The sequence below is a fragment of the Alligator sinensis genome, unplaced genomic scaffold (genome assembly GCF_000455745.1).
Source record: "Alligator sinensis unplaced genomic scaffold, ASM45574v1 scaffold766_1, whole genome shotgun sequence".
In the NCBI taxonomy this organism is placed as follows: Eukaryota; Metazoa; Chordata; order Crocodylia; family Alligatoridae; genus Alligator; species Alligator sinensis.
In genome coordinates this window covers 1109547-1134557 of record NW_005842390.1, presented here as the reverse complement: position 1 = coordinate 1134557, position 25011 = coordinate 1109547, and the positions used below count along the sequence as shown (strand labels likewise).

At 49.8% G+C, this 25011-nt stretch overlaps 1 protein-coding gene across 1 annotated transcript in view; it reads right to left on the bottom strand.

Annotated features, from left to right (window-relative positions):
- The window catches only part of MYBPH (myosin binding protein H), a 27681-nt gene continuing 2670 nt past the window's right edge, over positions 1–25011 (bottom strand). The window contains exons 2-11 of the mRNA XM_006029653.2: positions 24906–25005; positions 22264–22431; positions 17152–17240; positions 10775–10970; positions 9683–9822; positions 6046–6205; positions 5288–5424; positions 4069–4255; positions 1013–1053; positions 1–244 (exon numbers count right to left, since the gene is read on the bottom strand). Coding sequence (XP_006029715.1) covers positions 1043–1053; positions 4069–4255; positions 5288–5424; positions 6046–6205; positions 9683–9822; positions 10775–10970; positions 17152–17240; positions 22264–22431; positions 24906–25005 — 1188 coding nt within the window. The 3' untranslated portion in view covers positions 1–244; positions 1013–1042. The remainder of the gene's footprint in view (positions 245–1012; positions 1054–4068; positions 4256–5287; positions 5425–6045; positions 6206–9682; positions 9823–10774; positions 10971–17151; positions 17241–22263; positions 22432–24905; positions 25006–25011) is intronic.

Here is a 25011-nt window from a genome sequence, read left to right as displayed (position 1 = left end):
CCCACAGGAATCTTTTTATTAACACAGCTAAATGCACATTCCCAAGTTACAACATCACAGCAGGGCCAATGCACAGGCAGGTGTGAGGTCCGCCCGATGGGATGCTGCTCACACAAGCCAGAACTGATGGGATATGCACAGCCAGGCCTTGCGGCAGGAAGAAAGCTGGCAGGCATCACCATCTGCTGCATTTCTGTCTGGTATGCTACAAAGGGGCAACTTCACTCCAAGCTGCAGCTTCTTTCTAAGGGACAAAGAGACAAGACTGAGTCAGGAGGAAAGGGCCACACCGAGAGCAGAGCCTGCAGGATGGGGAGCCAGACATTGCATGGACCCCCTGTCATAGGATCCAGCTTTTCCTTCAATGGATGAGTCATGGCCCTTTACACAAACACAAACACAGTACATCCCAACTTGCAATACTACTCCTTTATCTCCCCACTACTGCAGACTTGGTCACCTGGGACCCAGACCTGGTCTCCCATACACACAGGCACATGCTCAAACACACACCCTGACCCAAATCCCACTGGCTCTTTGTCTCGCCCTTTATGCGCAACTCCCCCGCATGTCTAACCATGCTTTTGTTCCCTCCCTGCCCTGGTTCCCCCATCCATATCCACATGCTCAAGGGATCTGTGTTTACTGGCATACCACTCGCACAAGGCTCACATGCTCACAACTTCCCCCATCCTCCACAGGACTCTCACAGCTACTGGCACATAAAGGCCCACCAAGGTCATGAGTATTGCAGACTGCTTCCCTAGCAGGGTTTTCATTGTTATGAGAACCTCTCAGTAATGACAAGGGGTAACCTTGCTCTAAGCTGGAGCTCCTGGCAGGGAAGGACTTTGCTACTTCCCACCTTGCCTGCATGCTGCTCTGACCATAGCACCAAATACTGCTGAAATAGCACCCTCAGCCACAGCAGCCCGTATGGACTGATTCTGCACTGACCCACCTGACTTAAACAGATTAGATCTCCTTTCCCGAGACCCAGAGCCAAACCTACCTTTCTCATCATCAGCCCCTCGAACCGTCCTCACTGGGGCACTGTGAAAAAAACACAGGAAACTGCAACAATTGTACAGCGGAGTCAGAAAAACTCCCTTGGTGTCACGGTCACTAGTTTTGCAGAATGTGTCACTGCTTCACTTCCACCATCTTCTCCCCTGCCCCTGAATGGCTGCTGTGCTGGGGCCATGCTCACCTAGACAGCTGTAGGGACTTTTTTGCCAGCCCCTCCACCGTTATTCTTACACCACCCCAGTTTCTCTTCTGCTGCTGGCCTCTTCGCTGATTGTCCCCAATGATGCTCTACTCCCTGCCTAACCACCCCGCTCCTCCCCTGCCTCCATAGCTATAACTATGTGAGTGTATTTTAAACCTCCATGTGGCTGGCACACTGTTGAGAAGTTGTCTAGGATGTTCGCTGAACTCCCATTCCAGTGACTGAGTTGCTATACTCACTGCTGTGACATAGGAACAGCTTGGCAGATATTATGTAGTTGGCTACACAGTACACTCCAGCCCGCAGCCCTGGCACCAGGTGTTAAAAGCTAAGTACCTTTCCTTCCAAGGTGCCAAATACCCTCATGTCCCCCACAGCCGCACCGGGGCACAAGAGTGCCCAGGGTCTTGCCAGATCACAGATACATTAGTTATAATCAGAACAGAAAAATCTCCTCGCAGCTGCACATCGGGAACATCTAGTGACCAGGGAACCATGACCTGCCTCGAGGTCTGTGTGCGACTGTGCTAACTCAGCGCACTGACACACTGCAGTCATGAAGAGGCAACCTTTCACCTATCCCAGGGTGGGGTGCAGGGATCCAGAAGGGAAATCTGCTGCCTAAAAAAGGGCAAACATGGCACCTGCATTAAAGAGGATGGACTTGGGGGAGCCAGGGCCTGTCTCTGCTGAAGCAGGGAAATGTGAGCAGGAAACCCCGTATAGCGTTGCAAGACATAAATCACGGCAACTACATTTGGCTTCTGCAGCAAGTGGAAAGGACCAGTTGCCCAGACCAGCAGAAAGCTCTTTGCCAATAGTCCACTCCTGGAGACACCTAATATACCCGCTGCACAGTTCAGCGTAAAGGGATCATGTTAAGAAAATACTGCAAGGCTGCGGGATTCCAGAGGGAGGGAACACGATCAGGACCAACACGTGGTATTTCCTCGTTCCAACCAGCATGGGCAGCCTGGGGGAGCCAGGCACAGCTACATCTCTTCCCAATTAGCTCTGCAGCACCCATCGCTGTTGCATCTGGGCACTGGAATAGAAGATGCACTATAAAGGCAGACACCCATGAGCACCAGAGTGCACCTCTTTCTCTCCCGGAGGAGGAGAAAGCACACAGAGTGGTAACGGTCTATAGGGCTTCTCCCACTGAGACAGTGCAGGGCATGGTGTGTCACCAAATCAATTCAGGGCTCCAACAGCTGTTGAGGGAGTGGCAGGAAGAGGTTGATTCAATCCATTCCTTAATGGGCAGGTTTCTATATCACAGAAAACACCCACAATTGGGTTCAGATTTTCACTGAGTACACTGGTTGCTGAGCTCTTGCGAATCAGGATTTCACTGGCCCCTTTTGCTGCAGTCTCCACATGGAAGACAAGGACTGGGCAGGCTTTGGAGGATGGTCTCCTGTTTCCATCCCAGCTAGGGGTTGTATGGCCCTTACTACTGTAGTATGGCAGTGCCTAACAAAAGCATAAGGACAGGCAGAGCTGAGGTCCTTTCCCCTGGGGTATGGGTTGCAGGATGGGGGAGTTCATGGTACCAGTGCCTATGGCACAGACAAGAGCACATCTATTTCTAGTGCTGTCACTTCATGCCTTGTTCCTAGCACTCACCCATCTCTCTACCAAGTATGAAGAAAGTGCTGAAATGTCCCAACTGGATGTTGCAGCAATATTTCTGGGCACAGGAGATGCCCACCTTGGCTCTCTAGCTCTGGGCTAATTATAACACTTTTCACTCCTGACCCACATACATAAGACACTGATATGTGTGTGCTACAGGCCCCCTCTGGCCTGGATCTGCAGAGGATAAGCTCCACCACGGTGCCGGCTAGAGCACTTTGGGAGCCTGTACATGAGCGTGGAGGCTGCTCCGACACGCTGTAATTCCAGCGCCTTGGAGCAGACTTGATTGAGTCTGCTGGAGCGTGGTAATTGCTGCGCTCCAGCAGCCTCCCACATCTTGTGTATCAGCATCCCCGCACTTCAAAATGGCAAAGGGGTTGCTTGAACAGAAAGCTCATAGCACAAGCTTTAGTTTAAGTACCCCCACCACCATTTTGAAGCAAAAGGACACTGATACACAAGACACTGTGGTGTTTTAATTAGAGTTCTCAGAGCTGCTTTAATTAACATGCCACCCCCCCACACCCCTGGAGCACACATAAAAATGCCCATTTACATGTGCTCCAGGGGTGGCGGTGTGGCACTTTAATTAGATCTGCTCCAAGAACCGTGCTAATTAAAGCACCTCAGCATCTCGTGTATCAGCATCCTCTTGCTTCAAAAGGGCAGCAGGGGCACTAAAACTAAAGCTCATCTGATGAGCTTTAGTTCAAGTGCTCTCACTGCCATTTTGAAGCACGGGGACACTGATACACAAGCCACGGGAGGCTGCTGGAGCACAGTAATTACCACGCTCCAGCAGACTCAATTAATCAAATCTGCTCCGGTGCACCGTAATTACCATGCATCAGAGCAGCCTTTTCAGCTGAGGCTGGTGCAGGGCATGCCTTCTAGCTCTGCAAGTTCAACCCTGGTGTGTCAGCCATAAATATACAGTCTGGGAGAGGATTCCAGTGCTGAGAATCCAGTGAGACACAGCTCAATAAAGGAAATTAAGGCTGGGCTTTGCCCAGGCCTAAGGCTCCAAATCTATTGGAATTCAATAAGAGTTAAGTGCAGCACTCCCTTAAAAAAATTATACTGGAATTTCATAGCAAAACAAACAGCTGCAATGTAACTGTGCCAGGATAAAGGACTTGATCAACCAGGGAAGGCAGAGAGCCACAAGCAGGTCCATTCATACACGTCAGCCTTACCTTTCACATCAAGCTTGCAGTCTACTGAGGCTTCACCTAAGGGATTCACAGCTTTGCAAGTGTAGACCCCACCATCAAATGGGCTGGGCTTACGGATTGCCAGAGAGCAAACTCCCTGCTCAATGATGGATATATATCTGGGGTCTTCCCGAATCTCCATCTGATTTTTCATCCAGATAATTTTGGGCTAAAAGACACGAGTTTTTATTAGCAGCAGGAATTAATTGGTTTCTCAAAGAGCTGCTGGTGGTGAGACAAAGGGACCTCACCCACCCCAAGTTTGAGGCTGCTCCCTGCAGGCTCTGATCTTCCTCAAGGCTACAAGGAGACTTGATCAGGTGGCCTCTAGATGTTTCAGCTGCTGAAGAATGCAGCAACCTGCCTCCTAGCAAGGGTTGCCAGGGGCACGTGACACTTTGCTCTCCACCGACTGCTCAAAGACTTCCCAGCACAATGGAAAGTGATGTTTAGGATTTATAAAGGCTTGTGTGGGCTGGACTCCAGTTATTGTTGTCTGTCTCCATACTCTGTGGTGAACCAGAAGCAGCCCAGCTTCTCTGATATATCAATGTGCGAGCGGATCCCTAGAACAACAGCCCTTCAGGGCACAACACCCAGCACTGACCAGTTGGCAAATCTGTTCCCAACATATGACTAATGGGGCTTTGACACAGCAAAAAAGCAGGGTTTAACCATATGCCAAGTACCATTATCTTAGCTGTGGTAAAGCACCCCAGGGCCATAGAGGTGGGCAGCCTGGACACTAACACTCGCCATTCACAGCTCTGCTGGGGAAAGCAGCTCTATTTGAGAGATGGAAAAATTGGGGCTGAGGTGAAGTAACTTGTCTGAAGACAAAGAATAAGCCATTGACCAAGGCAGGGTGACCAGGCCCTGAGCTCTAGCCACTGCCTCTCAAATGCAGAAGTCTTCATTGCACCCACAGAGATTCAGCAAGGGTTATGGTGCTCCCCTAACCTTCCCCCACTCACAATGGAGGGAAGCTGACCTGTTAATCAGCACAGAAACTCCTTTGAGCAACCTTCCCTGAGTCCACTAATGACAGGGTACCCCAGCCTCTTCTGCCCAACAACAGGTTCAATGCATGTGCCCGGCAGGGTCATGCTAGAGGGCCCAGCATCTAAGCCAAGCACCTGCCTGGTACACTATACAAGGGAGGGCAAATGAAAGCAGGGCAAGGAGAAGGCTAGATGCTTACCATGGGGAAGCCCCTCACACAGCAGAAGAGATGGGTGCTGTAGCCATGGGTGGTGGTTCTGTCTGTCAGGGGCTGGGTGAATTTGGGAGCCTCCAAGAAGTCCTTGCGTGAGTACGTCTCAGGCTTGAAGGAGGTTTCTAAGAAATAAGACAACAGTTTGCTGCAATGACGGGCAGTGCCCTGGGGCTTGGGCAGAAGCAGTGGTACAGTCTGGGGACCCTCCTTGGAAAGTTCAGCATTGGATACTCCAGAACAACCCTGCTTAAGGAGCATGCAGCTGGGAGAGGCTAGCTTAGCACACTTCAAGGTAGGGGAAGCTATTAGGGAAATCAGCCCAACCCCTGGGAACCTGTTTTAGTATGGCTTACGGGAGAAATTATTGGGACTATTTTTTGTGTCCTCCTGCCTGTAAAGGTAGGGGTGTTAGTCACCTAAATCCAACAGTTTGAGTCCAACGGGTGTCCCCAACCCCTCCCGCAATGATCTAAACCAGCTGTGTGACTGTTAAAACATCACCCGCTCTCTTGGGTCTCGGCAGGATTAGAAGCAAGAGCTGTGCTGGGAATCCCTCTTCCCACAAGACAGGGCTCCTGTTTGGGGCCCAGCAGGGCTGAGATGTTTGGACCCTAACCCCATGGCGCTGAACATTATCACCAGGATGTTTTGACATCTAGGACATTCTTGACCTCAATGCCATTTACTCCCCCAGGACAGGGAATAGCCAGCAACTTCTCCACGGTAGCGTCTCCCACACCAACCTATTTTCTTAATATGGGTGAGCTCCTTGGTGATGGCAGCTTTTGGGCTGAGCCCGCAGGCATTCTCTGAGAACACCCGGAACAAGTAGCTGTTGCCGATGATGAGGTCCGACACAGTGCAGTTGGTGCGGGTGCAGCGGTCCAGCACAGTGAACCATTTCTGAAAGCCAAAGGGTGTCACGCTGTTAACAGGTGGACTGAGGGGCACAGGGATAGCCTAGTCCCCAGTTCTTTTTTTCTTTGCAAACCCCACATGTTCAAGAAGCAGTTCCAATGCCGAGATAATGTGATTGATGCCAGCAGTCGCAGCAACTCTGGGCTCCTATACATGTGCAAGGAGCCAGCTGCAATGGGTTGGAAATCCAGCATGTCAAAGCAGACTCGATTGATTGAGTCTGCCAGAGCACAGAAATTAATACACTTCGGCAGGCTCCAGCGTCACGTGTATCAGTGTCCCTGTGCTGAAAAATGGCGATGGGGCTCTTTGACCTAAAGCTCGTTTCATGAGGTTTATTTAGTTCAAAGTGCCCTGTGTTCAGCGTTGGGGATGCTGATGCACGTGACACTCAGGCACTTTTAATTAGCATGGCTCCCGGAGCACGTGTAAAAATGCCCTCAGACACTGACTCCTGGGGGAGCTAGGTACCCCTTCCCACTCCAGATGGAGGACTGGACACAACCCAGACAGCTGGCTCGGGCCATTGTGTGCTTGTGACCTGCAGGGCTGCTCCCTGCACCACTGCCCTGTGCTTGCAATCCTGACTTTTCCTTTAAACAACAAAAATGTCATTACAAGCAAATGACAGAACCCAGCGGGGTCAACGCAGGCTCCCAGCATCCCCGGGATGACAGCAAAGGTCTCTCTCTCTCTATTCGCCTTGCCATTACCTTCCCCAACACACTGCTTGCCTGTAACAGCTCAGGGCAGGGATGATATGCAAGCCCCACACCGCCCTGTCACTCCACAGAAGTGGACAACTATTCTGCGCTAAAGCTAGGACAATCTGACCAATACTTTGCAGGTGAAAGGAAAACCTGCCCACATGTTATGCACACTGGAGAAAATTCACTTAGAAGCAGAGCATGAGCCACTGACCACCCTGAGCTGTGACAAGTGAGGCTGTGAGGCTGTGCAAAGACAAGCACAGGCAGGCAATCCCAGCCAGGATAAGCCTTTAATGCTCAAGATAAGCAGTTTGCCGGCGGAGAGGCTACAGCTGTTGACACAACATTTAGCAGTTGTCTTGGTTGCAGGTTTTGCCTTCACCACACAGTGCGACAGTCCTCCTTTTAGCCTGCACACAGGCATCTTTCAGCACCAAGTGGTCTTTCAACAGGTGCCTGTGGGGAGTGAGCACGGGACTCTCAGTGCTTTAACTAATTAAATCCAAGAGGCTCTGGCCTCCCCTTCCCTTCCCTTTCTCTGGTCTCCCTCTCCCCACCTACCATTTCTCCCTTAGCTCAAGTCAATGCATCCAGTGAGTAAGTCACTTGTGTTGCTATCTTCTGGTCCTTTTTGAGATACCCAGCAAGGATTTGCTGTCAATCCAGGAGCACATCCCCTTGCGGGACCTCCCGCTGGTTTATAGCCATCAGAGCTCTGCCTCCTGAGATCAGTGGCCAGTCACCTATTTGTCAGCCAGCATGAGAACAGTAGCATGCTGAAAACCTGGTGGGCTCTTCCTGCTATGAGAACAACACCTTGGTCAGTGGCACAGTGCTTCGTATAGAGCATTTCCTCAAGAAAACTGAGAGGGGATCCGACTGCCTTCTCTAATACATGACAGCGGCAAACACCCAGGAAAGAAAAGTGCTATTTAAACTAAAGGAAATATACCAATGCAAGAATAAATGAGGATAAAGAGCCCATGTATAAATTTAGAAAACTTCTAATCACATGAATTTCATAGGTTTTGGCACAACCAACCAAGAAGCAGGGAGGGAACCACGTAACTGCTTTTCAGATGGAACTGACTCAGCGTATCGTTATGTGAGACAGTGCCCGTGACAGTGTGGGACTGGCCTCAATGACTCAGGGAAGACCCTTCCAGACCTACATACCTAACTCTCTTCTATGAGGTTTTTTATAGCCTGCTGTTCCATCCTTTCACTGTCTCTGGGCATGTCTACAAGAAACATTTACTGCGGAGTTGCCTAATTAGCTCCACAGTAAAGTCTCAGCATCTACACATGTGGCCCTTTTGGCCACAGTAAACTAATTCACTCCACTGTAGGTTAGTAGCTGTAAACACAAGTACTATCCAGAGGTGGCATTATTTAGTGCACCACAACATATGTGTAGATAATGACAGGGCTGGCTGGGGCTTAAGGGAGCTGCCTGCTAGTTAGCCCTGCACTGGAGCACCCTCGTGCCCCAGCCACTCCTGCAGCACACTGAGCCAGGGAGAGCAGCCCCGGGCTGGCAGACCTTTCAGGCCCTTTCTAGCCTCAGCCTCCCCATTTAGCTACATGATGTTGCATTGCCCTCACCCACCCCCAGCAACTCACAGCTCCACTCCCTGCCTCTCTGCTTCTCACATGTGTTTTCATGGACTGCAAACTGCAGCCTCCAGACCTAGAGCCCTCCCCACACCCTCCCTCCCAAGAATTACTGCTACCCTTAGATCTCTCCTCCAGACTCACTCCTCCTGTAATTCTTGTGGGAGACTTCCAGCTCTTAAACAGGGACTCAGGAATCCATTGTATTTATTTGCCTCCTTGATTTCCGCCCCACAAAGTAACTGATTTAGAAGAGCAGGCTGGGACCAGCTCTGGCCTTTGTGAAGTCATGAGTTGCCCTTGCCCCCATCCTTTCCAGCTGTTTATGATACACATCTGCTTTGTCCTGTCATAGGTTGTAGTCTCTTTGGGGCAAGGACCATATTCAACTCTGCAAAATGCCTCGCACAATAGGGCCCTGAGCCTGACTGGGGCCTCTAGCAGTTAATGTGATGCATATAATTATAACAGCAACAGAGATTGCAGCTAGCTTGTGACCAGTACCTGAGCTATGTCAGGAACTCTACACTGCATCCTGTTCGCCTGGTCTGTCTTTCTGTTCTGCATCTGTTTCGTGTCCAGCCCGGGACCAGGACTGGGGATCCTAAGCCCTCTGTAATGCCCAGAATAAGAAGAGGAAAAAAGCTGAGAAACAAATAGATTTTGTGGTCCCAAGAAATGCTCCATGCAAACCACTCATGTTCCAAGCTGAAAGACACTTTCATACATAACCCAAATTTCCCAAGGCAGAGTCCATTTCCATGCCTGTCCTTCTGAGTGAGGTTCTAAGGCTTGCTCATGACATACAGATGCTCATCACATCTGCCTTCATTAGATTCTCTACACTGCTATGGGAGACGTGACTGCAGTGTGTGTCGGTATACCTGAGTTAGCTCAGGTACCCCCAGCAGAGAAGCTGCAGCAGCATTAGCGTCAGCTGCTCTGATGCACAGGGTCCCCAGCAGACTGATGAAGAGGTCTGCACTGGAGCTTGTTCTGCTGCAGCTTCCCTATAGTAAGGACACAACTTATCTGGATTAAAGCTGGTATAGACATGGCCTAAGCTGGCTCAGGCTGTACACCCACACCAGTGACCCATGGCTCACATGGACAATTTAGGCAGAGCTCCAGGACTCACCCCACTCTTTTCATCTGATTTCTGGACAGTGTATCCTTTGATTTCTGAGTTCCCATTGTCCTTTGGCGGGCTCCACTCCAGTGCCACGTTAAACCCCCACACGTCGACCAGCTTCAGATTCTCTGGGACGCCCGGCCTCTCTGCAATGATACAACACATCAGAAGCTCATTTCACAGCCTGGTGCCATCTACTACCAGGTGCAGAGTGGACACAGTTGCTCACAGAAATGACCAGCCACTTGCGCCTCCATCTGCCTGCACCAATGGTAGCTGCTCTGCAGAGCACATCAACAGTTGTGACCTTGGGTACCCAGAAGGGGTATGAGTAATCCTGGCTGTCTCTCCCCCAGAACTGTCCTATCTGCTATGGTTTTATAGCATGCCCTTAACTATTGCATCTGGGCAGACGAGAGATGTGCATGTACATCTGCCTGATTTCACGCCTTACATATTTGCATTGGCACACAACTGCCTCCAAAAGACTGGGAGGAACATACAGGCATCTGGAGCCACCTTCAGCCACTCTAGGAGGGCATCTTAGCCTTCTACCCAATAGCAATGCTTGCAAAGACCCTCAAGCAAACACTCCGTCCCTCACACATGAAGGATGGCACCCACCATGGCAAGTCACTGTTGGGAGTCCCCAACATCAGACAAGAACAAAGAGGACTTCAGCAAACTTCTTGGCCCTGGAATACCCTCAGCCCACAGGGTTACCTGCCAGGAAGATGCCAGGATGCTCAAGGGTAAGAGGGCCCGAGTCCTCTTGTTCTACAACCTGAACAATGCCAGCTGCAGGTCAGAAAGGAGGCATTGGCTGGGATGATGGAAAAAAAGCACTGAGGCTCCTGCCAGCTCAGCTGAGGCCTCCTGTGTGGGGGTTCTGGTCAGGTAAGGGGTTTGAATTAAGTTGGTAATTCTCTTTTTAGCTGTCCCAGGGATTTGCTATCCCAGCAGCAGATGCCTTATGGCAGAAATGTGCCCTACTGGCACCAGGCTGCTAGGAATCCTGCTTCATAAGGGCACAGGGCAGAGGCTGAGTAAAGTCCCATCCCGGTACTGCCCCAAGTCCTTTGAATGCACTGTGCTTACCAATGACTTGGATCTCAATAGTGGCTCGGTCCTCCAGCCCATCTACTTTGAGGGTCATCTCGTACTTGCCGGAGTCAGCAAGTTTTGCCATGCGAATGAAGAAAATAGTATCCTTGTCGCTATTGCGTACGTTCACTCTCTTGAGATCCAGGGGCTGCCCATCTTTGGTCCAGGTCACCTGTGGCTTTGGCTTTCCCTAGAACACAGCCAAAGAAGAATTTGCTGCCTCCTGGACTGCATCCAGCCTAGCCAGCTCCAAGACAGTGGTTCTCTTGGGGTCTCTACTAGAGTGATGTACAGGATGGGGATGGAGGGGAGGGGAAGTAGGATGGCCTCTCTGATAGCAAATTGAAGAGTAGGGTGGTCAGTTTTGCCTAGTGGGTAAGTCTCCATTGCGGACGCTAGTCCATTCCCATGCCCTTGTGATGTTCCCTGACAGCTATGTCCTGGGAGTGGCTGTGGCTAGCTGGTTTTTAGCAATACAGACTGGGCCAACCCATGCTCATGCCACTGCTAAGAACCTATAACGCTGCAGCAGTGGTGCCAAAAGAGCCTCAAAGACCTGACAAACTTTGGTCCTGTTCCTATGATAGGGTCTGCAGAGGCCAGCCTCCATGCCCTCATGGCTATGGCTGGTGGGTGCAGTAGGATCACACACTTGCCTTCCCTCTACTTTGCCTAGGATTTAGGGCGAGTGCTATTTTAAATCCTGTGTACTTTAACAAAGGTTTTTCTCTGTTTATTGCTCACATTACAATAACACCTATATGCTCTAACACAGACCGGGGCCCCACTGTGCTAGGCAGGGTACGCAGACACAATTAGATCATGTCCAACGCCCCAAATAATTTAGTCTAAACAGACAAAACTGACAAAGCGTGGAAAGGGAAACAGGCACAGAAAGGAGACAGGAGACGTCCCAGGTCACCCGGCAGGTCAATGGTAGAGTCAAGAACAGAACCCATGTGTCCACTTCAGTGCTGTATCCACCAGATCACACTGCCTGTATGTCTCTCACTGCACAGTCCTAGGCTGAGAGCGTTTCATCCTTTAACTGCACCCAAAGCACTCAGCACATTTACCCAGGCAGTACGTTCTCCCAACAGGGGAGCAGTCCAGTTGCAGCTAGCTTTGCTTGGAAGAAGGGAATCACTGAGCACTGTAAGCAAGGGGACCAAACCAGAGCACAGTGGGGTTGAGAGGCCCCACATGCCATGTCTATGATTTATCTATCCACACTGATGTAGGCAAGGGTTGCACACTGACTTTCAGGGGGAGGAGGCAATCCAGTCTTGACCACTGTGATGCCCCACGGTGCATGCGGTCTTGAGGCACTGTAGGCATGGCAGTGGCTATGGGCACATCCTCCTGGGTGAGAGGAAGCAATGCCCCCTTACAGAAGGTGAGAACCAGCAGTAATCAATGCTTGTAATAAGAGCAGATGGCTCCACAGCCAGCAACAGAGGGTCCTGCCAATGCTGTCCTACTCTGAATGTCTTCCCCACAAAGGGCTGCCACAAGGATGGCAAGGCATGCCAAGCCTCTCCCGTGGGGAGAAGCCTGCTCAGGAAGGGCTCTCTGCTGCACCGACAGAACTTTCTGCAGCCCACCCTTGTGCAGGGTCCCCCGCTCAGAGTTAAATCCTCCCTTGTCTGAGACCTTCAGGACATCCACAACCAGACTGGGAACAGGGAGATGCCAGAATGCCCAAGGGAGAATGGGAGGCTGGAGCCTTCCTGTTCCCCGGCCTGAACAAAGCCCAGCTGCAGGTCAGAAAGGAGAGCGCACGTGGGCCAGCTGAAGAACTGCTAGCTCAACAGCGTCCTCCTGTGTGGGGAATGACTCTGAAGGCTGGGACAGAAAAACATCAGGCCAGGGCTGCTGGAAGACTCTGGTGTCTCCACATCACCCTAATGCAGCCTTGCTGGAGACATGGAGAGGGAGGATTGCCTAATGCAGGGAGCCCCAGGCTGGATCTGGAACACAGGGCTCCTTGTGGGCCAGAACCAGCCCAGGCCATGAGGAAGCGATGGCAGTGACAGCAGCAGTAGCTCTGGCTCTGGGCATTGGCAAGATGGAGGCAGGGTCGGGGGCAGGAGCTGCAGCTGCTGCTGCCACACGTCTCATGCCAGGGTTGCAGCTCCAGGTCTGGCTCTAGTTCAGGCACAGGGCACACAGTGTGCACCATTCAGGTGAAGTGGCTGGAGGGTGATCAGGGCTGTGTAAGCCCTCCCTTGCCCTCCTATCACCAATCATCATGCCTACTGGGGCCTCAGGGCCCTGGATTCTGGGACAGGCCGCTCTCCCTGGCCATGCTCCCTAGCTTCTGGTGACCCACTGGTGGCCCAACCAGATAAAGTAGCTCCGCAGGCTGGATCCAGCATGCAGGTCATATATTTGACACCCCTGACCTAGCGGTTACATCAGGATCCTGGAACTTGAGAGACCTCAGTTCAGTTCCATGCAAGACCTCGGCTGAGTCACTTAGCTGCATCTTTGTAAAGGGGATAACAACAGTACCCAACACCATGGGAGTGTCCTGGGATAAATATGAGGTGCTCTGATACTTCACTAAAAAAAGCCAGATAGGAGGGATACCTGGAAGATAAACCATGGCTTATGTTTAAGGATATCAGCAACTCCTGCCCCATTCTTTAGTCTCAGAAGGAACATGAGTGTGAAACAGGAACAGGTCATCAGTCAGATAGATCCATGCCAGGGATCTAGGGAATTCCTGGAGTCTGGATCACCGTAACAGAGACAGTCTGAAGTGACCCAAGCACTGCCTAAGTGAGCATCTGAAGGACCCCAAAGTACTTTCAATGCTTAGTACTGGGACTTGCCAGTTCTGTAACAAATTAAGTCATCATCCTTCATGAGCCCAGATTTCACCTTGATCTCATGTGTAGCAATGACAGCTGGCAGAACTGGCCTACAGACCCATGCAGGTACTCAGACCCCCCTCCATGCCATAAAGAATGAGGAAGAGTGATAGTGATGTGCTAAAAGTGGAAGAAGATATCACAGAGAAGCCAAGCACAGCAAGGAGCTTGTATGACCAGCCTTCCAGCTCCTTGTACCTTGGTAGCATGAGTGCTTGTGAAGATGGGCCCTAGTCTGTGGGGCTGGGGAGGGACTGCAGAGCTGGCACCGGGGCTGTGCCAGTGTCTTCATGGATTCCCATCCTGGGGTGCCAGTGTGCAGGCTAAACTCAGCTAGCATCAGTTCCTGTATACCTAAAAGCTACAAGTTGCTGACTTTTCTCCAGAAGACCAAAGCACACTCTCTCTGGGCTGGCTATGTGCTCAGCTTCATCTCTGGACGTAGCACAGATGTGATAAAGCAGCTGTTTCATACTGACACAGGGCTGTTTCAGTGCAGAGGCTTCTCTACACCAAGATCAGCAGCAGACTCAAAGGATAAAGGATCCAATGAATCACGTGTTGCAAAATTGCCCAATTGTAGCTTTTGGGAGCACCTCCCCACCTGTCACCAGAGTGCACTGAACACCGTGGCATGCCCAAACCCCAGGCACGTGAGCCAGGCCGCCAGCCAAACTGGACGGAGCAATGAATGCAATGCCCCTTCTTCTCCCTGTGCAGACAGTCTGGGCCCTGTGCCAGGCTGACCCAGGAGAATGTGCAGCATCTCTTGGCTGGGCCTCTCAACCTGAACAATACACGTTGAATGGAATGAACACATTGCAAGGTGGCAATATTTAGCCTGTGTCCCTTAAAGGACTGTCCTGCTGCCAGTGCTAAAGACCCCAGCCCGTGTGAGAGTCAGTGAACAGGGCTGACAATGCAGGACTGGGGAGAAGTCCCTCTTCTCAGCAATGAACTGTTCTTCCCAACCTTAACTGTGCTCCAAATGTAGCTACTCATATTTCATGCGACAGTCTGAATCCTGGGGATGAAGTGCTAAGGAACCTCAGAGTAAACCCTGGGCACACATGGAGATGGGGACGCAGGACTGGCCAACCTGGGCTACACACAGAGAAAGGGTTATGCGAAACAGGGGAAGCTAGTGGAGGGATCCAAGAGGTCTGATGAGGTCAAAAGCAGCAACAAGGAAGAGAAGGGTGGTCCAGTGGATGGAGGGCTAGCTTGAAACTTGAGAAATCTGAGCTCAATTCTTTGCTGTATTATGGGGAGGTGGATCAAGCTATCCAAGGGTGGGCTCAGGTGGGCAACTAGAGGCTACAGAATTCATGTAAAACCTTCCATATAATACAAGTTGAGATGGGGGAAGGAGGCTGGCCATCCCTAGCAGACTTAAATGTAGCTGTTGTGGTATGCTTCTGGCAGCACCTAGAGCCAGCTACTGCCCCAGGGGTAACAGTTCAGCTCTGCCAATGATGCAACAGGGGCACTGGAAACATAGCCGTATAAAAACCAGAGAGTTCAGAGCATGTCATCTCTGAGCCTTTGCTCTCCAATCTTCATCATTCAGGCATCTTCACATGCCTGACCTGATGTGAGCAAACATCCCCCAGCACAGTGGACGGGGTCCCCTCTACAGCCTGCCTGGACCATGCTAGCTAGAAAATCATTGCCTAAATCATCACCAAGGGAAATAAAACGCAAGGATTTACTTTCTGGGGAAAGGCATTCATGGACTCAGACTACTTCCAAGTCCAAAGACTTAGCACAAGAGGTTCCCAGTTTCTCCACCCCCACACTGCTTGCCTGCCCTGTCCCTCAACACTAGCTACACCTACCCAATGGGAGACACATTAGCCCAGAGTCTGCAGGCAGCTGGGACTGCTCCCTTTGATCGCGTGGTCCCTGGTAGTGACTTACACTAGGTGTCATCTACTGAAGGGCAAGGACAGTTCCTCGTGTTTAGGGTTTTACTGGCATGGTAAAGAGATCAGGGCACTAAGCACCCAGCTGGAGTATGCACAGCCCTTCACAGACACCTACATAGCCATGAGAGCCAGCAGAAGAGGATTGTTCAGTATGCAACACAGAGCTTTGCAGCTGCTCAGTTAGGCAAACAGACGAGATCAGCACAAACACTGCTTGCACTCAGAGGTCCGCAAGTGACTTGCACATGGGGATAACAGCAGACACTTGGGCTAAAGGAGCCCCCTCCTAGCCCTCCCCCAAGCACCCAGAGTGCAGGGAGGCAGTACTGTTCAGAGCCCACCTTCAGCACTCCTGCTGGAAGCACCCAGTGAGCCCCTCTTCCCCTTGTGGGGTTTGGGGAGGGGGGGGTCAGGAGGTTTGTTTAATGAGAACTCCATCTTTCCCTCCAGCCTGCTGAGCATAAAAAGACTGGTGGCATGACTCTGTCCCCCCCCCTCCCCACACCAGCACAAAACTACATATTTTCCCAGGGCCTCACTGGGGCAGGAAGTATCCCAATGGGGGCCACTCCAAGGCTTAGTGCAGTGGAGCTGAAGAAGGGAGCAAATGCTGTTGATGTGGGGGGGGAGGTGGGGATATTGGGGTGCTGAAGTGATAGGACTGAGGGGAGAAGCAATATGGGGAGAGGGTACATTTTCCCATGCGCTAGATTTGCAAAGTTCGTTTTCCACTCCTGCCGTCCCCTCTGCCGCTGAACCCCACATCTCAGCCCCCTCTAGGGAGGCTCAACCGTAAGTGCCATCCTAATCTTTCCTCCCATGCCCCCTACTCAGTCACTGGTGAATCCACCATCACTGCTTTCTTTGAAGTCCACAGTGTGGGGTTCATCTTTTACTCTGCTGCTTCCTTTGCCTCGTGTTGCAGGAACTGGCAGGCTCTTGTTCCTCCAGAAGGGGGAACAAATCAGTCCTCCCTTTCTGTCCAAGTGACCAAAACCCTAATCCAAGCCCCCGTTATTTCTTGCATTGGTTGCTGTTATCTCTTCTGTGCCATCGTAACTTCTGCTCTGTCCACCTCAGAGCCATATGCAATACAGCTGCTAGGATCCATCGGCCGTACTTACCTGACCCCATTACTACTCACCTTTTACCACAACCATCGTCATGTGTCCCACAGAGGAAAGAAGTGTCACTGTTCCCATTTACCAGTGAGGAACTCAGACAAAGGTTACATAGTCACAAAAGGAGCCCCGGGTAGACCAGGGAACACAACCCAGGCCTCTCAAGTCCTCAGTTAACTCAGTAGAGTCATCCTTTCCCTCTTATGCCTTGATGTTATTGTGCGCCTTTGGCCCCTCCACTGCTTCCCCACCCCCATTTCACCACATCAAATTCAAGAGAGATGTTTCCCCCCCCACCACCAGTAATCCACACCTGTCCATAACCGTGGTCTCCTTTTGAGCCCATGCTGGTTCTGGAAGGCAAGGACCACAGTATCTTCCCATGCCGGGGGAGTTTGCTTGATGTGCACAGGACAAGCTCCAGTAACCATTAACTGGGAACATACCTGAAAAGGGATCAGCAGGTTGATTACTTCTCCAACTTGCCTGACATATGTCTGTCTCAGGGAGCGCGGCACTCGGATCTTAGGATACTCTAGGCAAAGCAGAAGTCACGCTCTCCTGTCATTTTCATCAGAGACCTCCAGAAAATCACAACCTCATGCTTTTAGCTTAAAGCAGCTCCTCATGTTCCCATAACTCCTTCCCCCCTGACATCCCGAGCATCTCCCCTACCTGGGCAGCAAGAGGTTACTTCACACACAATGAAATGCAGCCACTGCCACCTCTTGCTAGTAACACAATGCAAAGGGATTGAGGAGGGGCAGGGGTGTTACTTGGCTAGCAGAAGCCAATTGAGGTTAGTGGAAGCAGATTGCAATTGGGCCTCTCTATAATGGCACAGGTCTTTGAAGTCTTTACTGCCTGCATGTTTTGTAGTTCATCTTTTAGGTTGTGTCGCCTGCAGTACTGAACCAACCAACCCTACCGCTAAGTCTCTGGGGCAAGTACTCATGTAGAGAAGAGTGCCTGCAGTTGTCAATGGCACCAACCCCTGTACACAGCTCCCCCATGCACCATACTTTGGGCTGAGTCCTAAAGTCACTCGCACCACTCCCTTGCAGCCCAGCCCTGGCCAGCATCATCCTGGGACACTGAGGTCAGTATTGACTCACAAGGCAGAGCTGCCCCACAACTCACTGCAGCTCAGCGCCCCTTAGCATCATGCTATGTTGACTTGGAGGAAAATATCCCCTAGACTTGTGTGACACCTGTCCCTCCATCACAGCACCCCGCAGTTGGGAAATTGTTTCTTTGCCGACTCAGGGGGATAAGGGCTTCTTATAGTCCAGTAACACCTTTCCTTCAACAACTGGGTTTCATTTGAAAGTTCTCCTGCTTAGATGTGAGCTTGGAGAAGTCTATAGGCCAAATGGTGTGGGGTTACTGTAAATAGGAGCTGAAAAGCTAACAGTGTGTGCTGGAAACTTGCATCTAATGTCCCCTAGGGAACATCCTAGAGATACGCAGAAAATGCTTGTGAATGTATATGGACTTGCTGCTCCCTCAGAGTGTCAAAATAGCAGTGGTGTAACCCTACCGTGTCCGTTTCTGGTGGCAGGTCTTTTGCAGGACGAGAATTTATGTTACTGCATAATGAAAGATCTGTGCGTCTCCCAGGATTAAACAAGCAGGAGCTTAACTCCAGCAGGGATATTGTCTAGGAGCATTTAGAATTAAATCTGAGTAGAATGAGGCCTAAACAGCTGTGAGTGTAAAGCACAGGCAACATACTTGAGGTAGTAGAGAAATGCCTGACGGTCCCAGATGGCCTGGCCAACAGCTGATACTGCATCTCCGCCATGCACTCTATTTGGTCCTGGAATCTTTAGCTGATGCTGACACTTGCCCTTATCAGTTTTGATGGAGCAGAGAAATATGACACTCCAAGAAAGAATGTTAATTCATGTGTATCCTTCTCAGTTCCTACACACATACATCACTGGGGAGGGATAGGTGTGGCATGCCCTGGCAGAGCTCTCATAATTGTTTCTCCAGGTGTGAAAGCATTCTCCGAGCCCTACTTACATCCCAAATGTATGTCAGACATTGATAGTTTTCCTTTTCTTTCTTTGTTTTTCAGGTCTCCAAATAGATATATTTCTCTTCCCATCCCACCTGCTTTTAACCATCTGTCTGCCACATTTCTGCTATTTAAAAATCCCTTCTGTTCTCCTCAAAACACTGTACATGATCAACTGAAATAAGAAAACTCTATAAATAAGCACAGAAAGAAAAAGACAGAAAAGAAGGTTCAGGACGGAGTGAAATATGCTAGTGTATTCTAGTTTACCATAGGTTCTGGTACACCAAATATGCAACGTTAAATCCCTGTGGGTGCAGCTACATGTTCATTAATGTGCCTTAGATACTGCACATTTAATTGAGTACTTCTTTATTAAAGTACTAACTAAATGTGCAGTACCTAAAAGTTACTGCGCAGTAGTGCTGGCGCATGGTTATTTATTGACGCTTACTGCATATTAGCCTAATGATAACACTGTGCAGTACGCTATTAGCATGGTTTTTGCTGTGACATGCTACTACACAGTGTTATTCGGCTAATGCATAGTAAGCATCTCATGTAGACGCACCCAGTATGACATGTTCCCAGGAGATCAAAGAAAGAAGTCATGAGCACATACAGTAAAAGTTCTGTTATCCGGCATCTTACAAGCCGGCATGCTCCACAAACCCGTATGCCGGCTTGTAAGATACAGTGAAACCGGAGGTGCACACCATAGCACTTCTGGTTTCTCTGAGCCCCCATGGCTCGGGGCAAAGCAGTCTGTGCTGCCGAGCCCCCATGGACCGGGGACATATCAGGCTGTGCAGGGCTGTGCGGGACCTGCCTCCCTGTCCCACAGAGCCCACAGGGCCCCGTGAGAGCGGCAGCAATGCCACGGGAGGGGCGGTGATGCCGTGAGAGGGGTGGAGGGAAGCCCCAGACATGGCGTGAGAAGCAGCAGCCAGGGCTGCTCAATTAACTGACATATTTTGTTATCCAGCATCCCCCGTTTCCGGGGGATGCCAGATAACAGAGCTTTTACTGTATATAGAAATAACTGCAAAGATTAAGTTAATGCCACTTTCTGATTGAGACAGATCAACAAAAGCCAGGAAGTTCAATCCTGTGTTCATGACCACGCTAGAACTTGGCCATTCTACATAAGCACAAAGCCAGAAAACTGACTAACATCTCATTGATACAGAAATGCACAACTCCATCCATTGTGGGCACGTTACAGTTTGGTCAAGACCCATCTTTCAGTTTCCTGAATTCATGCTGTGGTAGTGCAGCCATAGTGCTCTTCATCTGGAATTGAATAGGGCCCACAAGTGTTCCCACTGAACAGAACTGGATAACCGAAATACAGCTCTGTATCCGCATAGCAGATCTGGCATGTTAATAGCTCTCAGCAAGGAATGTGTTGGGTACTTAACTCATGTATGTTGGGTATTTAACTCACTTATGTTCTTTTGAAAAATAGCCACTCCAGGGGTCGTATTTGAGATAGCTGGACACAGAACAGGTAACAAGTGGAAAACTAAAAGAGATTATCGTTACAGGAATAAGGTCCTGAGTAGACTACAAACTTACAAGAGGGTCAGTGGACACTCTCGAAACACTTAAGACAAGACCTGGCTCTGTGAGATAGTGTAGTTCACTACATAGAGTACTGGACTGGAACTGGACCAGTTCAAGAGAAGTGGTTCTATTCCCAGTTCTGACACGAGGCTGCTTGGTAACCTTGGACAATTGATATTCCCTTCTCTGTACTTTAGTATTCCTTTTTGTAACATGAGGATAACGATACTGAAAAAAAAATGACAGAAAAGCACCAGGTATGAATAAAACCAGCCTCATCTACATTAGGGCATTTCTGCTACTACTGCTCCTTGGTTCAGCGATGTTAGCTGGAGCATATGGTGTTGACAAGCCACTGGTGGCTACAAGCTTACTAAATGCAAGGTTATGTACATCTGTTGCGAGTTGGGTTGGACAAATTCCTGCCAAGAACCTGCAACCCTGCATATGTTAATGCTCCCACTTCTGGCACTAGGGTAGTGACAGCACTTGTAGAAAACTGATAAAAAATAAATAAATAAAAAAAAAAAAAAATCACTGTGTAAATAAAGGCATAGATTGATTGTGCTCCCCTGTAACATAGTTACAAACTGAATTACAGCAGGGAAATCGGATTGTGGGAGAAAATATCTGTCTTGAAAACATTTTCCACTAGCACAATCGTCTAAAAATAATCCCTCCCCACAGTGAACACACAAACCATATTATCTGGAACTTACGTGAAGCCACACAGTTCAGTCATCCTACAAGCGTAATATATAGCCCCATCATTTCATATTTGATATGGGACACCATAGGACAAGGAAAGCACTGCTCCAAAGGCACAATGTTCATTCCAGCTATAACCCTCTTTACAAACACTTGTAGCTTTCTCAAAATGTTTCTTTGTGGGATGAGATGTCTCTAAAGTCTCTTTTTTTTTTTTTTTTGCGGGGGGGGGAGGGTGTTGTTTGAGAAAAATCAGCTGGGGTCTTTGAGAAATATAAAAATAGGCATGTTTGCAAATTCTTGTGAAAGAGCTTAGCCTTTTTATGCTCTCGGATAACTGAAATACAGCTCTGTATCTGTATATCAGATCTGGCATGTTAATAGCTCTCAGCAAGGAATGCGAGTCTCGCTAAGCATGGGAATAACTATTGATTAACAAGTTAGAAGTAATTAAACCTCTTCTAATGCAGACAAACACTGCTTAGTGTTCCTTAACAAAATAAACATGCATCATTCCAGGTCCAAGCACAGATGTGTGTACACACACACGTGCTTGTGCACACATGCATGCATAAGTAATAAGTACCACAAAATAGATGAGTGTGAAAAGCAATGTTCACTAAGAGATGAGTGTGTGTGCACCTGCTTCTAAGAGCTCAGAGCAAAATAACACAGTAAATACATGTCCTAATTATTGAAAAAGGTATCAAAGCCTTTTGTTGAATCTCTGATGGTATGTGATCATTTCATGACACGTCTTCTGTCTTACACAAAATAGTTAAGAATCTTAACATAGGTCAGGCCGCAGGGGCGGGCAATTATTTCGGGCGGAAAGCCGCTTACTGAGTTTTGGCAAGCCATCAAGGGCTGCATGACAGGCAGTCAGGGGCAGATCAATATTAATTTTCTAAATTTTTTAGGGGCCCCGCGGGCCGGATAGAATGACCTGGCAGGCCGCATCCGGCCCACAGGCCGTATTTTGCCCACCCCTGGGTCAGGGCTATCTTAATAGAGTACCTTAAAGTCAATGGAGTTTGCACCCATTTATACCAAAACGGAATTTCAGCTGTTAATTTTACTATTAAAAAAAAATACTGTTTGATCTTGATCTAATTTGTAATGCACAAAGGGGAAGAGTCAGGGTGTACAAGGAACTCAACCTTCAAGTAGCACATGCTGACTTCTGTGCTTCTTTGTACGACCATTATATTGCATGAGTGTTGCACTATTTGGAATCTGTACAGTGGAAACAATACTTTACCAAGTATCTCCCGGATGGCGACAGGCTGTTCCAGGACAGCTGGGACACTAACTCCAACAGAATTCACAGCCTTTACGCGAATCTCAAGTTTATCTCCAGATGTAAGGTTGTGGATTGTGTACCGGGGGGAAAGAAAGGGCTCCTTGTTAGCAGTCACCCACTCTGTAGCTAAAACAAACATACAAAAGATCTTCACTAATCATACACTAAGTTACAGGCAAAAGACTGAAGCTGCCAAATGAAATATGCAACAGAGATAAATGGATACCACCAATGTACAGTAGGTCTATGCAGGAGCAGATCCAGAGTGGCACAGCGATCTAATGGGTCTGCAGTGTGGTCTGCTGGGTCCACCTAACTCTTTCTATATGGCGATTCTCAAAACCTACTTCACTGAAAAACCTTCTCAGCAGCTTGCCTCTTATGAACTTTCCTTTGCTTCCCAACGTGATCCTCACTAGCCAGTTGTCAACTTTACCCCCAGTAAAAGGCAACCCCGCAAGGCCCACATGCAGAATTAGCAAGACGTAATAATGTTATTGTGGTAAACGGGATCAGACTTTCATTGTGACACCGGCTCGCTTTTCTTTCATGCACTTTACGCAAGCATTTGTAATGGCCCCAATGATCACAGACAGCTTCATCATAACTCACTCCGTGGTCATGAGTCACTGCACTGCAAAAACAACTTTGACTGAGACATGAGCAGCAGACCGACATTAGGGCCAAAAAGATACCATGTAACTACAGGTGGTTAGTCACGCTGCTCAACAAGGGAACGGTGAATATCAAACAGGTGAAGGAGCACGCATAGTGGCCGAAACGTGCTCGCATAGAGTAGCTAATGAAGTAGGTTGTTGCTTACAAAAGCTCTTACCTCTCTGAAGCAGTTGCTCTCTAAGGGCATCTTTACATGTGCTCCAGGGGTGGGGTGCTTTAATTAGAGCGGCTCCAAGAGCCGCTCTAATTAAAAATATCTTGTGTATCAGCATCCCTGTGCTTCAAAATGGCAGTGGGAGAGCACTTTATTTAAAGCCCATGGTACGAGCTCAGTGAAAGTGCCCCCAACGCCATTCTGATGTGCAAGAAGCAGACGTTGGCTGGCTAAGTAGCGTGCACTAGCAGACTCAATTAATTAGCCTGCTCCGACACATTGCAATTACAGCAGCCTTCTGGCACATCTACAAGCACCCTAAGGTGCCACCCTGCCCTACTTTCTGCCGTCCATAATGGAATGAATGTTGCTTTATTTGTTTTTTTTAGATTAGGTTTCATCTGCTCCTTTCCCAGGCCTAAAGGAGGTCACTTTGCGCCCAAAAGCATGTCTATCACCTCTCCCAGCTGCACGGTCATCCAATAAAAGATATCACCTACAAGCCTTTGTTTCTTGCATGTTTCCTGGACCAGCATGGCTACAACACGACAGCCCTGTTGTAACTAGCTAGACAGGCAAAGCTTGGGAGCCTCCACAGGCTGCAATGTCCAAACCTCAGAAAACACCTCCCAGTCATCTAATTTACCAGGTGCCCTAAACCCTAGGACCAGTGCCTATACCCTCAAAAGACATGGTTTGCCAGCTAACACCAATTGTCTCTTCCTAATCCTTAAACTTCCTTTCAGGCCCAAGAGGTTTAGTTATTCCTCCTACCTCCTCTCCCTTTTCCTTGCTAACTGCCACCCCTTAACTAAGCATCCTGGATTCAAAGCCAAAATATACTGCATCTGCCAACTGAACAGAAGCTCACCCTGCTCAAACCTGAGACCCTCAATTTCAGGCTCTGACAGTGTTTAGGCACCTCAATATGCAGCCTGGTTTTTAGAGGCAAAAAACTTGCCGTGTTTCCTACTGGCTTCAGCAGACCCCTGGAAATCAAGCTGCTTTTTTCGATAAAGGGCCCTCGCGTGAGGCATGCAAGCGTAAGCATTTGGAAGTACGCTTTTGAGCACTCCCTGAGTTTCCTTCTATTATTTTTTCTATAAAAAAACCCAAAAAACAGAGGAAAGACCTGAACTTTTGTCTTACGCCTGCTGGGACTAGGTTTACGTTCATGGTAGTTGTTCAGACCTTCATCCAGGAACGGGCACCGGTAATGGGAGCGCTCGGCGGCCTCACCTCTGTCCCGCCGCCCAAGCGCGTGGCTCGGGAAGAGCCGTGGTGCTGTGGGGAGCGGCATCCGCTGCAGTCGCGTAACTAGGGCAGGGCGGCCAGCTCAGCCGCCCCAGCGCCTACTCGTGGGAGTGGGGGAGAAGGGGGAAAAAAGTGGCCACCAGAGCCGTGCAATGTGCCAGCCACAGCGAATGTGGCTGCTGTCCTCACGGGTCACAGCTGCACCCGCCTGCCTCGTTATACCTGGGGGTTACACCGGGGAGCTGCGGCCGGCTCCTCCAGCTAAACCCGCACCGTGGGGTAGCGGCAGCCGGCTCTGAACTCCCGAGATACTCCTCCCCCAGCACACGTGCACACGCGCGCACACACAGGTCCCCACGCGCGGGGACACACACCACACACACGTGCCCCCCATGTGCACATACAAACATCCCCATGCACAGACACACGTGTGCGCACACATCCCCAGGTACACACACGTGCGCACATACACACGTCCCCCCCCATGCACGCGCACACGTGCGCGCACGCCTACTTCCGTGGGCGCGGTGCTCCACCACGTAGCCGTCCAGGCCGGCGCTGCCGGGCCGCGCGGGGGCCGCCCACGACAGGGTCACGGAGCTGTCGTCCACGTCCTGCAC